A 16,627-nucleotide genomic window follows, 5' to 3' on the forward strand; every position below is an offset into this window, starting at 1 on the left:
GAAAGGGAAGAAAAATGGGGTGGGACAGGGCAAATAAAGCATAAAGCCTCATTCCAGATGACTGAGATGATAATGCATCCATCAGCAGCCAATCCGCAAACCAAGATCAGCTCCACCGAAATCATTAAAAAAAAATGAGGTAGGAAGGAAGGAAGGAAAGAAAAAGTGAAGAGGAGGTTTAACCATATCTCACAGACAAAAATAACAAAGAAAAGAGAAAAGTGCTCGGGTGGTAGTGGCCACGAAAGGCAAACACAGTGAGGGTGGTAAAAAAAGAAGTGGAGTGGAATAGGAAGGAGAAGGATACCACGCGAAGGCAATATTAATGAAAAAAAAAAATTGTTTATTGTTATTTTAAATCTTGGGCTGTGTTATTGGCTGTTTTGAGTCTAACCTTTCGCTGGGAAGTTGCGGCCGCCGAAGGGGATCGGTGCGCAAGGGCGAACTGCATGTAGCAATTGCTGGAGCAAAAATAAACTGCCTCTTCGTCCTTTGGCAGGAAGAGCAGGGAAGCAGCCACGCAGCGGGACGAAAAAGGGGGGAAACGGGGGAAAGAAACAGTGAGACCACAAGGGAAAAAAAAATATAAGAGACAAAGAACAGAAAGATGTGAAGAGACATATGTGGCACACAAATATGACATGTGACAAGATGATGTATATGTATATATATATATATATGTTATATATACATACATATATGAACACAATCACGAGTGAGAGGGAGGGAGAGAGAGAGCGAGGAAAGGTAAGAGAAAGAAGAGGCAAGACAAACAATCGGCATCAATGTGATGATGAGTGTGTGGCGAGCACGCTGCGACAAGATGAAAGAAAGCTTTTTTTCCCTTGAGAAACAAAAAAAGACAAAAAGAAGACGTGCTCGGTGCAGAGACAATGGCAAGAGACAATACTGCTAATAGTAGTACTTCACAAAAGAAAAAAAAAAGGAAAGAATGATGTAGAGAAGAGCGCAGCCATGTAGAGATCAGTACACAATTGCAAAATTTAGTAGCCAGCACAAAGTAGGTAACTGGCAGCAACAGATGTGCATGAGAAGTGAGCCATTTTGGTACAAAGAAGAATGAAAGAAAGGGTGCAATGACATGTCGAGAAGTATACTACACAACAGCACATTTGCAGGCTTCATGACTTGCACAACACAGTGACCACACAAATACGAAGCACTGGCTAATTGGCTGGTCATTGCAGCATTCCGTGTCTTCAGCCTTTTGCTTGCACGTACTCCTTGTAATCAGTATTTTGTTCCGCTTTGAATCTGACGTGTAATAAATAGTCAGCTCAAGCTGGGCTCACACACACACTTCAAGATATCTTATATGAAAACAGACAATCTAATGATGCCAAATCGGAAGCATGTGTGACTATTTGATAATTTCAAATATTGAGTCAAATTGTAAAGTGTTTTACATTCGATTCGATTTGAATGCTCGGTATTCGAAATCTCAAAAGTATTTGTCTCGAGCGAATAACATTTCAGGAACTCTCACTGCTGGTAGTTTTGGTTCAGCGTACTTCCTCCGGTATAGCACCGTGGCGCACGCACAACCAAAGCCCTGACACCATGCCGCGTGCTGGTGCTCCTGCATGTATGCCTGAGCCGCTCTGTGCATGCTTTTGTCGACAGACGCAAGCAGGTGGAAGCGTGGCACCCAGATCTATATCTGCCGGCTGTCTGCGGTCGTGTGCATCAGTAGAGAGATTTAGCATAGTGTGGTCCGCTTCTGCACGCCACCAGTGTGTACGCACTGATTGGCCCTGATGGGGCAGGCGTGCAAACAGCTAGCGAGCGCCTCGTGGCGTCCTCAGGGCTACCTGCACATGCATAGCGGCATGTTAATTCTTTCTAATTGGAGGACGCATGGCTCCCTTATTGACTTCCACAGAATGAACTGACTGCAGCTGTCGTAGCCGCTCTTCTCTGCGTGAAATTCACTACACAGGCGTGACAGCGCGAGCCCAAAGAGGAGCTAGCATGAGGCACGTGGAGATGGGTGCCCCTTTCAGATGCCTGATACAGGGTGGCACTGGACGCTGGGCGCACGGTGCTTACACCTAGCAGGTCATGGAGTCACTGCTTAAAGCACCATCTGTGCAATGACGCAGTCTCAATCAAAAGCAGTAGCTCCAGGCTCCACATATAGGTCTCACACCCCACAGATAACGTCAGCTCCGCATGTAGGTTGGCTCCCCCAATTTCTGATGGCCATTTTTGCAGAAAGTCGGCACAGCTTCAATGAGTGTGGCAAAGCTTCAATGCACTCTTAGTATTTTTCATATGATGGCCTAGTGTGTTTGAAAAATATATGATTTTGAAATTGCCTATTGTACTGCTCAAACTTTTTATGTGCCAGAAGTATTCAAAATATTTACTTCCAATTCGGTTCGAACCAAAATCCCCTAATTCGCACATGCCTACCAATTTGCATACAGTCCAACCTGAGGATTAATCCAACCATCTACAGGAAAAATTCTTTTTGTGAAACAATGTTTATTTTTTTACCGAGAGCCAATCAAAAGGCTCAAATAGCTCACACAAATTTAATCTATGTACATGCTACTGGTCACAGTTTCTGCTCAAGCAAAGCATCAAATGATTAGAAAAGAATACAAGTGGTTCATATCACGCCTATACAGTCTCCAAGGGGCTTAGGAATTAAAGTCAAATGGTTACTTATGGAATGCACAGAATCCAAGACAGCTTTGCAAAGCAAAGCAAAGCTATGCAAAATTGAGCTACTTTAAAAAGCCCCAGCCCACTGGTACAACAACAGTTGAGTTGAACTGAACAGCAGTTAACAGTGTTAGACGGTGGCACCAATTACCGTTGACATCTCAAAGCCAATTCAGTTCAACTGGCATCATCGAATTAGTTGGTGGAATTTCCTGCTGCTGCACACTCTCAAATCACTTAAATCTTTCTGTCCAAACCTGCAACTTTGACTAATCACATGAGTGCAAACATGCACACACATGAAGCAGCATCAGAAAAACTGCGGCCAAATGAGTAAGCCAAATATGCTTCCACTGGACTGTATTGGTTCAGTGTAATGTTGAGCAGCAACGTGAGCAAAACAGAAAATTTGCACAGAAATTGCGTTGATATATCATCACTTGGAATGTATGTCTAAATTAGATATATTGAAATGCAAGCTTATTTTTATTCAAAAATTGTGAACCGAGTTTCACAAAATGTGCCATGCAACTGCAGCTGACTGCCATTCTGTTCATTGTCAGCTGGAAAGTTGAACTGCCGTTTAAATGAATGGCATTTGAAACTGCCCGTGTAACAGGTATAACCTGCTGCAGTACTCACATCGTGCTATAGACATGTGAACTGAATTAATTAAGAGGCATTAATTTACCTCACACATTATCAACATATTTGACCTAAAGGTGCTTTTTCCTGCACGCAAATGTAAGGCAAGTAATAAAAAAAAAAGGATATTTCAACCTAGCACCTACCACAAACACACACAAACACATATGCATGAATATAGAAATAAGTGCAAGCATTCTTTATGTTTTCCTACAAATCACATGCAACCCTATCTACAAGTGTCATTACTGTGCTTCATTAATTTCGCGGTGGCTGAGTGGTTATGGCGCACGGCTGCTGGCCCGAAAGACGCGGGTTCGATCCCGGCCGCGGCGGTCGAATTTCGATGGAGGCGAAATTCTAGAGGCCCGTGTACTGTGCGATGTAAGTGCACGTAAAAGAACCCCAGGTGGTCGAAATTTCCGGAGCCCTTCACTACGGCATCTCTCATAGCCCGAGTCGCTTTGGGACGTTAAACCCCCATAAATCAAAGCAATCAATTTCCTCAGTTGCCACCAGTGCTCTCGTGTTTTTGCAAACACACCTCGTCCACAGAAAATGCACCCTCCACGGTGTGCTAACATTGTTTCTCAGAAGCTGTTTCAGGACATTTATGAATTACATAAAGAAAAAGTGGCTTGCAACCAGCTTCCAGCACTCAAAAGAAGGGCAGTAGTTTCCAAGGCTGGGTAAATACCTGCATTCTAGCCTATTCATATTAGCCCTAACTGGCGTATCTAACATTTTAGATGACCGAGAGGAAATAGCTCCTCACTATGCCCCATTTCATACACAGCAGGCAACGCAGCGGAAGTAGTGCGCCGGTGAACCATATTACTCCACCACATATCATTCGTTCCTCTCCTTAGCAAATGTTTGGACGAAAACAAAGAGTGGCACTTTCAAAACGAAGGGCTAGCATTGAAAATCACGGTCAAAGCTTTGAGGTGCTCAGTGTTCGGCCCTCTGCCTATAATTTTCACTGAGCGTGCACTACTTTTTTGGCGCGAATGGTCAGAGAAATTCACCCTGCCAGCCACATACCATACCGCCATGTCATTCATACATGTCGCAGTCTCAATGAGTAGCAGGACGAAAACGTGGCAAGAGGTGAAAAAAGTGCAGGAGGTTGCCAGTCACGGTATTTGATATTTGTCAAAATGAAATATATCAATTCACTCTGGTTGTATGGAGAACTACTTTTCGGGTACAAACTTAGCTGACGCAAACAGGTGTGCTAGTTTTGCCTGCGATGTATGAAATGGAGTAAGCGAAGTGATGTCAATGGTCACTATTGGAGAAGGCATAGCGCACCGTATTGCTGGCAGAATACAAGAGAGCTTGCAAAATTGGAGATGCATTGCAACTTAAGCAACAATTCGAGCCGGACTATCCCCTCTGACTCCCTTGTGATGCCTGAGGACAGAGCACCGGCTGTGGAAGACTGCCCCATACAGTAGAATCCCGGTGATACGAACCCGGTTAATACGAATTTCGCGATGATACGAATTTGTAAAATTCCCCGGCCGGAGTACATTATGCACATGTGGAATTCCGGATGTTCCAAACTCTCTCTTGCGCCACATCGGATGATACGAACATGCTAGCCGCGATTGCATCCTCGAGCACTAAGCGCTGCACTCACATTTGCGAAATCGCGATCTAATCGTGCGGTACGCACTGCGAAAAGTGAGTGGCAGTGCGCAGCTCTCAGATTGCCGAGATCGCGATTGCTAATCGTGCGGTACGTACCGCGAGCAGCGAGCAGTGGTGCGCGGCCCTCACATCGACGAAATCTGCTGAACGGGCGGTACGCACCACAAGCATTGAGCAGCGGTGTGCGGTCCTCGCATAGCCGAGATCGCGATCGCTAATTGTGTGGTACGCATTGCGAGCAGTGAGCGGCGGTGCGCAGCCCTCACACGGCCAAAATCCGCTAATCATGCGGTACGAACCTTGAGTAGCGTGGCCGCACGGCCGTGAATAAATCCTGTCAGCTGTAAACAGACCTGCGTGCATGCATTTTCTATGATTCTGCACAAGAATTTTGTTCATTTGGATGATACAAAACTTCAAATGATACGAATTTTTCGCCACCCCGTGAGATTCGTATCACCGAGATTCTACTGTATGCAGCGTTTATGACACATATCCCCCTTAGCCCTAGTGTATCGATTCAGCCGTACTGCAAACCTTGAGATGGGACCAAACGCTGTCACAAACACCCCATGAGACAGCATGTGGCTTGCACTGTATTACAAATCAGTTGTGCAGGCCGGCTTAGAGGCTTATGTTTCTGCCATTTTCAAGATTTTGTTTTGATAAGCAATATCTTGATTATAGTAGACGAAAATTGTGAAAAATGAAAGCAGTTATCGCAAAACAATTGCAGCAGCACACTCGCGTTGCAGCTTCACCCACCCCTCTATTCCACGCAAGTATCGTTTTCGTGCGCACTGCATCTCTTACTGTAGCAATCAGAATTAACAGGAGTGCTGGTGCCTGTTCACTTTCTTGGCAGCAGTGTTTGCAGCCAGTTATTGACTGCATCGTAGTGTGATGCAACGACATGCTGAGCATGCATGGCAGCAATGCTGCTGCAGCTCTCAATGGCTATCAACGCACCGGTTTTACAGCCTAGCATAACCGTGCATGTACTTCTGCTGTATGCTGATGTCAATTCTACAAAGAAAGAGCAATCCAACTGGTGTGACTGAATATGGTGTCAAGCAAGTTCACTAGAAGGCATGAGTGTAAGCGTAGCCAGTCAGACCAACCCACAGCTTTTTCTACCTTCCACAAAGCTGGCATCGGCCATGTTTGCAACGTTTATCAATTGCCGAAGGCTAGTAAAGGACTGGAAGGAAGGATGTGCTCTGGGAATCGCAAGGGGACAACGATGATAGCGAAATCAAAACTTGAGATGGATGCATCATCCGCGCCACCTATGAGGTTGCCAAAAGCGATAGACCTGCTGAGTGAGCTCACAAAATGAGCAAGACAAAATGTAACCTTTGTGGCACACAAACAGCGCGTAATTAGTGATGACAAGAAATGCACAGAAGAAAATAACAGAATTTCACTACAAGTAACAGTTTACTTCTGCAAGTGGTCCGTAACATGTTTTTGAGATTCCTTTGCATGCTAGGAGACGAAATTTATGCAGCGAAATTTCGACATTACGAGGTAAACAGTAGATTTTACAGACTTCGTTATAAGCTCAGATAAGGGGAGAGGCAAAATGTTGATTATTACTGGTAGTCTAATTAGAAAAATGTCACGACTACAGAGCACTGTGCAATTCTGTGGTGTGCAGAGCAATTTGGCCACGCTTCAGGCTTCAGGTGCCCAAGGCAGAACAGGCAACCCAGATCCGTGCGCGAAAAGTGATCACGGGAGTGCCATTAGGAGAAGCACCACTTGAGGGGCATGGTGTGCAGTTCGACACATCAAATGTTCGATTGAACGGGAGTTCGATAAACGCGAACAATGCTAAAATTTTTGCACGGGATTATCAAGGGGATATCCTGACAGCTCAATATAAGTAGGAGTTGCAAATCTCGGTTTCAACAGCAACAACAAAAAAACAATAAAAGTATGCTGAATTTAGTTTTCTAAATTCAGTTTTAACTGAAAAGGGTCAGCATTCTTGGCATGCAAGGCATAGCTAGCTGGCCGTTGAGTAAGAGTTACACTTGGTAAAAGTTGAAAATGAACTAGGCAGGAAAGCAAGGGGCATGATGTGACAGAGGTGTTGTTGGATAAGCTGTGCAGTTGTGCAATTTGAGTCATTTTTCCGCTTGTTTACACTCCTCTGCAGACCACCAAGCGTGACCTCCTCGCCGCATGCTAGCTAAGCACTGTTCATTTACTATCATCCTCCGCTTAGAGCAATTAGTCGGTTAAGTAGGTTTACCAAGTGCAAGCAGGTCACTGACATAAAACCGTGCATGGTCATCATGAAAAGTATCATGTTCGGGATACCATAAAGATTGAACTGCAGTTCCATCGCTGCCATCTACGTGCAGAGCACGTGATGCCCTGCCCTCTCACTCACACTCAGCCAAGTGCAAGAACCCAAAGAAAACTTGACAACCTGGTTTTAGAAGTGAATTCCACTTGCATTCTTGACTGCCGGCTGTTCATTAAACTTTCGTTAGTTTTTTAACGATGAAACCAATTCCTTTTACAAGCACGACCCCAAGTGAAAAATTACTGGAAAATCATGTTAATTACTGGCAAACGAACTGTTAATGCCGAGAAAAGTGTTGAGATAGACTCTAAGTGACTTTTGACCACACAGAATTGCCGCATCAAATCTCGAAAAAAGTAAGCAATTCACTTGCTAAAACAAAAAAAAAAAAGAATCCTGCATTCAGAAATAAACACTGAAAAATCTCTGCCGAATTTTCGAAAAATAAAAACCAAAAAGTCCGACGCCTGGATACATATAAGCAATAATTCAATATATCCGGTTTCGACATATCTGTGTATTTCTTTGTTTTTGATGCATGTGCATCATGGGGCCATTAATCATTTAACATTACGTGGTGCAAGAACCTACGAGGCGTTTACTTTTGTTCACGGGGTATTTGTGTGCACTTGGGAAAGGGTTGGGGCAGGAGGCTGTTGAAGCTCCATGTATGCATCCTAAAGGACATATGTGTTGGCTCATCCAACAGCCTGTGCACACTACATGATATGCCAGAACTGTGAAAAAGAAATGCTGCCACTCAAATTTCTCACACAGAGCAATCAAAAACTTGATTTTTCTTCAAGAAATGAACATACGTTGATGTGAAACACATTGCTAGGGTTTTTCTTTTGTTTGGTACGATAATTCAACATTCAGTTACCGTATAAACGCGTATAAGGGCCGCACCCGTGTATGGGCCGCACCCTGTTTTCCAGAAGGAAATATTAGAAAAAAATTATCTCCATGTAAGAGCCGCACCCAAACTTTCCACATGACCACATCGCGGAGGTGACGCATGCGCACAGGAGCTTCCAGGTGCCGCCCACGGATGGTGCCAGAGGCCGCGGCTCATTATCATCATCGTCAACTTTTTCCTCCGACCGCGAGTTCCACCAGGTCCCACTATCCATATCGGCATCAGTGTTACCAGCTCTAGCGTATTGTTGCTGTCAGGGTACGGGTGTTAGTTGCAGCTTTCACGTGCTGCCGCGGAGCGTTGTAGTTTTAGCAGTTTTAGCACGATAAGGCAAGCTCCTTAATTGCTACACGGCTGAGAGTTTGCTATCGAACACTGCAAGTGTGTGCCGGGCAGGAAGTTCGACGCGACCGATAAGTGCGTCCGACGATGGTGCAACCAAAAGGATGCATTGAGGAACACAAGCTGCAAAAAGTGCGCTTTCCGAGGCAAGCCGTGCAAGTTGCCTGAAATGGAAGAAGAGCTGCTCTGCGAAGTGATGTGCGAATTTTTGTGGGATGAGCGTGCAGCGGAGCACAGTACCAGCTTGGAGTGGGTATACACCGCGAGTGGCAATTGAACGTAGAATAAATGCCACTGACTTTCTGATTGATGTGTTTTTACTAAAAAAAAAAAGTTTTTTTTCTTTCGTAAATTGCGTGTTGGGCCGCACCCTAAAAATCTGGAAAAAAAACTGCGGCCCTTACACGCATTTATACGGTAATTCAAGTATTTTCTCGGGTCAATTAATGGGGTTTTACATTATATTACATTATATTACGGGAGGAGGGGGCTTAGTTCAAAGAAGTTCCACAGACCATGGGCTACTTGTCAAGCACGTTCGTGCAGAGGAGGATGTGCAGTACCAATGCCATCTAAAGTGCTTCCATCAGTTCCAACTTCCCTTTAATGAAACAAAGTTTCTATCACAACTGACTTCGATTCAACGAGGTTCCATTGTAAAAACAAGAGGGCAGAGGTTCTCTGGTGAGTGAAAATAAGGCTTAAAAAATAAACCTGCTAGCTGTGGTGCATCTGGAAGTGCACGTATACACGAAGGCTAGATGGAATGTATAATGGTACTGCGGTAAAGACCAAAAGACCGGTCAGGAACTCTATTCTACTCCTATGGTGTAGAAAAATGAAGCCCAAGAAATTGAACTTTGAGTTGAAGTGCATCTGCATCTTCAGTCATCGTTATACATGGTGTCTATAGGATGTGCGATGGTGCCACACGAAAGTAAAAAAAAAAAAAAAACAGTCGGCAACTGTAATTTGCTGAGAAAATGACTGAACACTTTCGCCTCCTTCCGTTAGTTTGTAAATAACCACTCCAATGGTAAGCGTTAGTCCTTGAATTTTAGTCAATATTTGATCTTTTTTCACTACTTGTAGAACAAGTAGTCGCAAGCTAATTTGTATTCAGTTTGAGAAACAATTTCCCAGTTTGCACACACCTGGCAATTTCCAGGCTACTAATACTGCATAAATTCTGTAACTCAATTTCTACGCGTTGCTCCCCAGAGCAAAAGCTGCCAGCCTGAAGTCACTCCTTCTGCAGTACCTACCGCCTTGAAGACAGATGAAAAAATGTGATCAAACTACCCTGAAAGCGTCACATACATTTCAGCGATGCACATCTGAAACCCTGGCTCATCAGCACAGGCGTGTGCAGAAAAGGGGGCTCAACCCTGAAACTTCCAACATTAAAAAAAAAAATGCGAAGGTTTAAAAATACAGCACTGCACTTACCCCATCCTCCTTGGACACTGCCGACTCAAGATTAAGTTCTGATGCCTGTTTCTTGACCATACCAGTCTTTGAGACCATGATCTCACAGTGCCGGCAGAATCGCTGCCTCCCGTCCACCAAGTACTCTGCTTCTTCCACCGACGTCACGTGCTTGTGATCTGCACACGGGGCACAAGCACAGCAATCAGTATGCCTTACCTCAAATGACCAACAATAAAAACGCAATTAATCGATTTATGATGTGTGCCAATTAAAGGCATAAAATGTATTGCCGGCCAGCTAAGTATCATAACTGCGAAAATAGAGTTGATGATGATGATGATGGTGTAATCGGACAAAGCTTCGGCAAACCTGGATGGTTCACTTCAGCAGACTTCAGTGGTCTGTCGTAGAAGTCGCTTGGACTAGCAAAAATCTTTACTAAAATATCTTGACTATAAGTTATTGGTGATAGCATAGCTCTAAAGATGCTCTCTGGTAGTTTGGCTGCTGACTATACACAGGGTGTTAGTTTAAAAAAGACACATTTAGAAATACGTTCCAGAGAGTTCTGATCACAATATTATGTGCATACGATTTATTTTTAATTATCACATTATAAGTTATTACATTTTTGATTTCATTTAATTCTAGTGGAAGTTCTGTATTCTGCCCTATTTAGAAGAGCCAGAACCCAGGTATGCTCCCGCAATGCAGTCGACGTAGTAACTCGTATGCGCTGCAATTTTTATTCCCTTGGCTTGATTCTGTTCTGTTCCTCAGCTGGATGTCACATGGTTGTGATTATTGTCTCAGTGCATCAAAATTTCCATCATTCTGCTTCTGTAATTGCAGTCGCACTCCTGCACTGACTGCTGAGTTGAATTTACGTTGAGTTGGATTTCAGTCCCAGCATTTGCGGTGCTGGTCGCTTTGTACGCCGGTAGCCAGTCCAGTCGGACTTCGGAGCTGTCACTATGACACATGGGACAGTTCTGTTTAAAGATTTATCCGCTACTGTTTCGCATCAGACACAAAATGAAATGTCTAAAAGTCATGTTTAAGTGAAGTCATGTGAAGTCACATAAACAATTTCCTGCTAACGTTTGTGTGTTTAAAAGCACGTATATCCTGATGTGCAATAAACTGATCTAGGCCGACTCCTCGGTGTTTTTAGAATTTTTGGTTATAAGAGACATCTTTCTCTGGTTCCTTGAGTGTCTCTTGTAACGAGGTTTTACTGTAGTTACTCTGCATTTTAGCCCTTTTTGCAAGAGCTTTTGTTTCGTCATGTGCAAGGGCATGTACCTAACACTTGTTCAGACCTGCTCACAAGTCTCGTGCTCCTGAGAAAATTATTACACAGCAAAACTTTGTTAATTCAGACTCCAAGGGAGTAGAAAAAATGTCCGAGTTATCCGGTTGTCGAATTATCGAATGCCCCCTCCGCACTGCCAAAAACCGTTCACGTGAAATTAAAATTTATTTGATGAAAACATGAGCAACGGCCATTTTGTTTTAAACAGGCTGCCACCAATTTGAATCTGCATAATTTGAACAAATTTTTGGTCCCTTTCGAGTTCAAATTCTCCATAGAGCAACGAATACCCAACGGCAAGTCCTCAAAAAGAAAAAACTAAACTGGCACCTGCAATTCACAATTGCTCTTGCCAGAATGGAAGAACATGTCTGCATGGAAAAGCATCAAAATGTTTCCCCCGTTGGTGGGTAAAATCACTCTTGATAAACAGCTTATTTTTACCTTCAACCTACTCTTGTTTGGCGTGCGGTTTAGAAATTTTTTAGGCCAGCATGTACATAATGATTCTACTCCGATGATTATGATAACGATAACAACTATTATATAACAACAAACAATAGGACCTCTATTACAAGCTTCACTGCATGCATCAGAGAAAGCTACGATAAGCATCATTGGAGGCTGATAATCAAACCCTCCGCTCATTATATTCATTGTGACTCACTATGTTTGTAGAGGCCCAGCTTCTGGCTAGGTGGGGTGGTGGTCCGCTCGATGATGTCGTAAGAAGATGGAGGCTCAACCTGCAGCAGCTTGGCAAGGGAGCAGAGCAACCCCTGGATGTCGCCAGCTGCCTCCGACGTCAGTGTCAGCGTCACTGACACGTTGCCGGACTCGCGGAGGGGAACTGGTGGCGGCCCGCCGCCAAACGCCCCTGGCAGCCCCCGCCCACGGCACAGCCCCAGCCGTTCACCCGGGAAAGCATTCTCCTTGTCCTGAAATAAAGCAGGACATCATTGCAGCAATCTGGAGCTGAGCAATGGCAAGTTACTGTATTTACTCACGTAATTTGCACCAATGCATAAATGGCACCTGCCGGCTCGCCTATTCGCCGGTAACCCGAACCCAGCTCTGCACTGCTTTCGGACACAGACTGGCACGTCGCCGGTCATTTCTTTTTCCTTTTTAGAAGCAATTTCACTCTTCCGAAGACAGTGTGCATTCCCCTCGCTTATGCATTGTTCTTCCAGCATGCAAAAACTGCGCGCTTGACACTAGCTTTCAGTGAAAACAAGCACACCGAAAGACGCAAAAGCGAACACACTGCGGCGGGAACCGTGCTGGTGCACAGAGGGCCCAAAAGCCAAAAATGATGAAAAAGGTAATGCAGAACCACCAACATGAGTGACTGTGGCGAGCGCTCTGTCGGTGTTGGCTTTTGTAGCTGGGGTGTCACAGAAACCAACTTTGTAGCAGTTGATACCTTACTGATTACGCCCTTCAACAGTTGAAATTAGATCAGAGATGAACCGCCAGTTATTTTAGGTATTGTGATGAGAAAACCGACAACATGATGCGTCTTAATCAGTGTTCGCTTAGAAGAGCAGCGCCATTGTTCTTGCATTCACAATCTTGGCGTAGGAGCACCAGCACCAAGACTGCCAAGACAACCGTTGCTTGCACAACATATCTTCCCTTCCTTTATTTTTACCTGCCAGCACACCGATCCCTCTTCAATTTTTTGTTGGCGGTGTTGTTGCCATCTATGAAAAGCATCACATCTTAGGATACCTCACAGTTCCTCTTTTATGCTACCACAACCCACCAACATTTCCTAACCAAACGCATTCAAGCGGTACACGCACCTTCTCGTCCATCAGGATTTTCAAGGGAGCAGGAGGAGGTGGTTGCGGAGGAGGTATGGCTGAAAAAGAAGAAAAGGCAGAGTCAGAAAGCAGAGCCCGTAGTCACAAGTGAACCAGTCAATGGCTTTTGCAGAGTCGCTTCAGGGTTTTTAGCAGGATATATTTCTGGGGCCTCACATAAACAAATATACACAGAGCCAAACACATCGCTGGATTTCACTACTACTACTTATGCTGCAACAATTAAGTTTCATTGCATATGCTGATTGGTTTTTATGTGGCAGAGCAACACTGCAGGTTGCGAGGCATGCCGCAGTGGAAAACATAGGGAACATGTCAACAATGCGAGACATACAAGCTTTGTTTCTTTCCTTGCATGTTTGTTCATTCTGTCCACACTGAGCCCATTCAAGCTACAAAGAAGAGAACACGGCATAGCTTGACAAAGTCGCAAGTGGCTTGGGGACACGTGTGTGCTGCTGACACCTAGCAGCCAGAAAGACAAACCTCCCTTAGCAGCTGTCATGTTCTTTATGGCGCTGGCTTTTACAAGAACCACTACAGAGCAGGGGTTCTCAATATTTTTAGACTCAGGGGAACGCATCAATTTTCAAAAACAGCCGAAGAACCCCGTGTTCGTTGCATTCATTCCCTTCCCGCCAAAAATTGCATGCAAAAAGAGAGCGTGCATAGGCATGGCCCCTCAAGATGCCCAAATTCGAATATTAATGACAGGCTTAAAACAGTCTGCCATAAGCAATTACAGCATGGCCAGTCACGATATAAAGTGGACAAAATAAAGGCGGTTAAATTCATGCAGCCCTAATGGCAAATAAAATAACTTGATCAGTCAGATATGCACCAGAAAGAAGTACTGGAATGCATTCGCGTGAGCAGTCAGCTTTAGTGCCGGAATATAGGACGCTATTTATGCTCCAAAACATGTTTGTTTATGAGAAAGGGCTGTCAAAATTAAAAGTAAACAGTGATGTGCATTTGCTTGTGTTGCACAAGAACTCCAGCGCAACGCCAGAGTTGTCACTGGCAGAGAAGTAGCGTGCTGCACCATCGAGCGCCGACGCTTCTTCACATACACGTGGTGGTGGTATAAGCTCGTCGCAGCAATTGGACTCATGACTGTCAGCTGTGCTCACCGCCTGTGAGCCCTGTGGTGTCTGCCGACAACATGCAGCTTCAATTATATCGGCGTCACTCAGCGGCTCCAACGCCTCCACACTGCTGTCCCCGTAGCTCGAGGCGCCAACAAAAAGCATTATGGCGGCACCCAAACCGCCATACTGCGTTGTGTACACCACGTGATAGTGGCCCAACGACCGTGGCACAACGAAAACCTGGAATGGCTTGCGCCGAAGCATCGGGGCGCGGGCGAGTGCTCTGGCAGCGAAAACCTGCTTCGGCATGCACCGGAGCAGGGCTCCGCCAGCCTCGTGCGCTCGGCTTTTTTTCTTTTTCATTATTTTACATCTCTAGTGAATTTGCAGCGCGTTGTACTCGCTACGGGTCAACTTCTATCTACGAGAAGCGGTGTCAGCCAGGGGCTCCTAGTCTGAATTAACCGTAGCGGATGCCAACTTGTTTGAATTATTGGGAGTTTTCCCCCGATAAAATACACAGGGCTGTGCCGGGACTCTGGTGTCAGTCCGAATTAACCGTAAGTTTCAATTAACTTAGTTCAAATTAATGAGTTTTTACTCTATTACTTGGCAATTTGCATTCACAAACAAAAATTACAGCCACATATACGCGAGTGCATAAAGTACATATATGTTTGTTTCTGCCAGTGAGCAAATGCATCTGTCACCTTTTACAGGAATGGGCGCGACAATGGGCACCGTGGGCGAAGGGAGGGATCTGGCAGAGTCGTTGCTGTCCTCGTCGATGAGTTGCAGGCCGCGGAACCGGAAGGGAGCCTCGAACATGGCACACTCTGGAGACGAGGCGCCCACGATTGTGTCGGGACTGTCTGCCTCACTGAAATGCCAGGAAAACCAAAACGAGAATCAGCTACATCAAACACATATTTGTTACAGTTGGCGGAAAAAAAAAGAAATAAGAATTATGTGCCCTACCAGCATACACACAAAAATGAGAAGCATGCAGACATTCAGGTTGTTCATGACATCAGAGTTGACCATTTACTCACCCTGAGCCATTAATTGGCAGTACATAAGTGGCCCGTAGTGGCAACAGCATCAGTTGTGATTCTGCTATGCACAAAATGCGTTCTGTGCTTCGCAAGCAGAGACTTTCGTTTTGCATGGTCCCTGCCAAAAAACTTTAATGGCTACAGACTAGCAACTTCTCCCAAGTTGCCTTATTACCAGGAATGCAAGTTTCAAATCTGAATTCAGCATTAAGAAGGTGAATAACTGGGTCAGAATACTCTTGAATATCTAGTATTAGAACTCCCACACAGAAGCCAAAAGGTGGCTTCCGGGACTGTAATTCATGCACTGCAAAAAAAAAAAAAAAAAAACTAAGCTAACCCCCCAGGCAAATAAAAGAGTCCTTAACTGGGGAAAAAAAAAAAGAAGATTTGTACTGTATTTCACTATGTGAAAACTAGAAAGTTGTGACCTACCGGCACCTATTGGAGTCCGCACCACCGGAAGTTACTAGAAGAGAACAAGAGCGTCAAGGTTATTGCAAAGTCGGCTTCGTCCCCAAACTGGGATACGCTCCCACTCGGCGCAGAGCGGCAAGCTTAGGCTCTCACTCACCTCTGGTATGCATGGAGAACTCCTGGTTGTAGAAGCCCCTGAGTGGGGTCGGGGAGGGAGTGACGGCAGAGGAAGGGGCCGAGGGAGGAGGGGGCCGATCACCAAAGGGGCACACCGAGTATGGGTCCGGCTGGCCCGGCAGGAACGCTCGGCCATAGCTGCCCTTTAGCACGGGCTCTGCACAACAACCAGCAGAGCACGTTCCATCAAAGTGGCAAAGCAGTGCCCACGGAAACCTCTACAAGAGAATTCCTGCTCGTGGTCAACAAACTAGACAACAGGAATTTTCCCAGGCCACTAGCAATGACTGACCTAAGCAACAGCTTCAATGCTTTGACAGTGAACATACAGATGAATAGAGTCAAAGCTCGTTAACTTGAACTGCATCAATTCCAATTTCTAGATAATTAGACCTGTACGATTTGGTCAATCAGTGCTCCATAGAAGTCAATGTATAACATAGCTCATTAATTACTATATTCACTCTACTCTAATGCACATTTTTTCAGAGAAATTTCCAGAAAATGAAATCCAAGTTAAAACTAAGTATGAAAATAAAACTTCACCAGCAGCACCCCACTGTCGTCAACATCAAAAGATTGGAGGGGCTAACGCCCACATACGCGGAATTGGTCATTCTCGTCTTTACGTTCATAGATCCCTGGGAGTCCTTATACCACTCCTGGCAAGCGATGCACCACTACCCTGTTGTGATGGCAGGTGCTACCACTGGTGGGGCTTGTGCAACCCAGGTTTCTCTTC

The 16,627-nt window shown here is 45.0% G+C and overlaps 1 protein-coding gene across 5 annotated transcripts in view; it reads right to left on the reverse strand.

Moving 5' to 3' along the window:
- Positions 1-16,627, reverse strand: part of LOC144093777 (uncharacterized) — a 197,528-nt gene that overhangs the window by 18,773 nt on the left and 162,128 nt on the right. For 4 of the 5 annotated variants that reach the window (XM_077627479.1, XM_077627480.1, XM_077627482.1 and 1 more), the window contains 7 exons: positions 15,866-16,042; positions 15,727-15,760; positions 14,947-15,116; positions 13,125-13,183; positions 11,984-12,254; positions 10,020-10,177; positions 395-490 (listed from right to left, as the gene is read on the reverse strand). In XM_077627479.1, the coding sequence (XP_077483605.1) occupies positions 395-490; positions 10,020-10,177; positions 11,984-12,254; positions 13,125-13,183; positions 14,947-15,116; positions 15,727-15,760; positions 15,866-16,042 (965 nt within the window). The remainder of the gene's footprint in view (positions 1-394; positions 491-10,019; positions 10,178-11,983; positions 12,255-13,124; positions 13,184-14,946; positions 15,117-15,726; positions 15,761-15,865; positions 16,043-16,627) is intronic. The other variant, XM_077627481.1, reaches the window with a different exon arrangement.

Source organism: Amblyomma americanum, chromosome 6 (genome assembly GCF_052857255.1).
Source record: "Amblyomma americanum isolate KBUSLIRL-KWMA chromosome 6, ASM5285725v1, whole genome shotgun sequence".
NCBI lineage: Eukaryota > Metazoa > Arthropoda > Arachnida > Ixodida > Ixodidae > Amblyomma > Amblyomma americanum.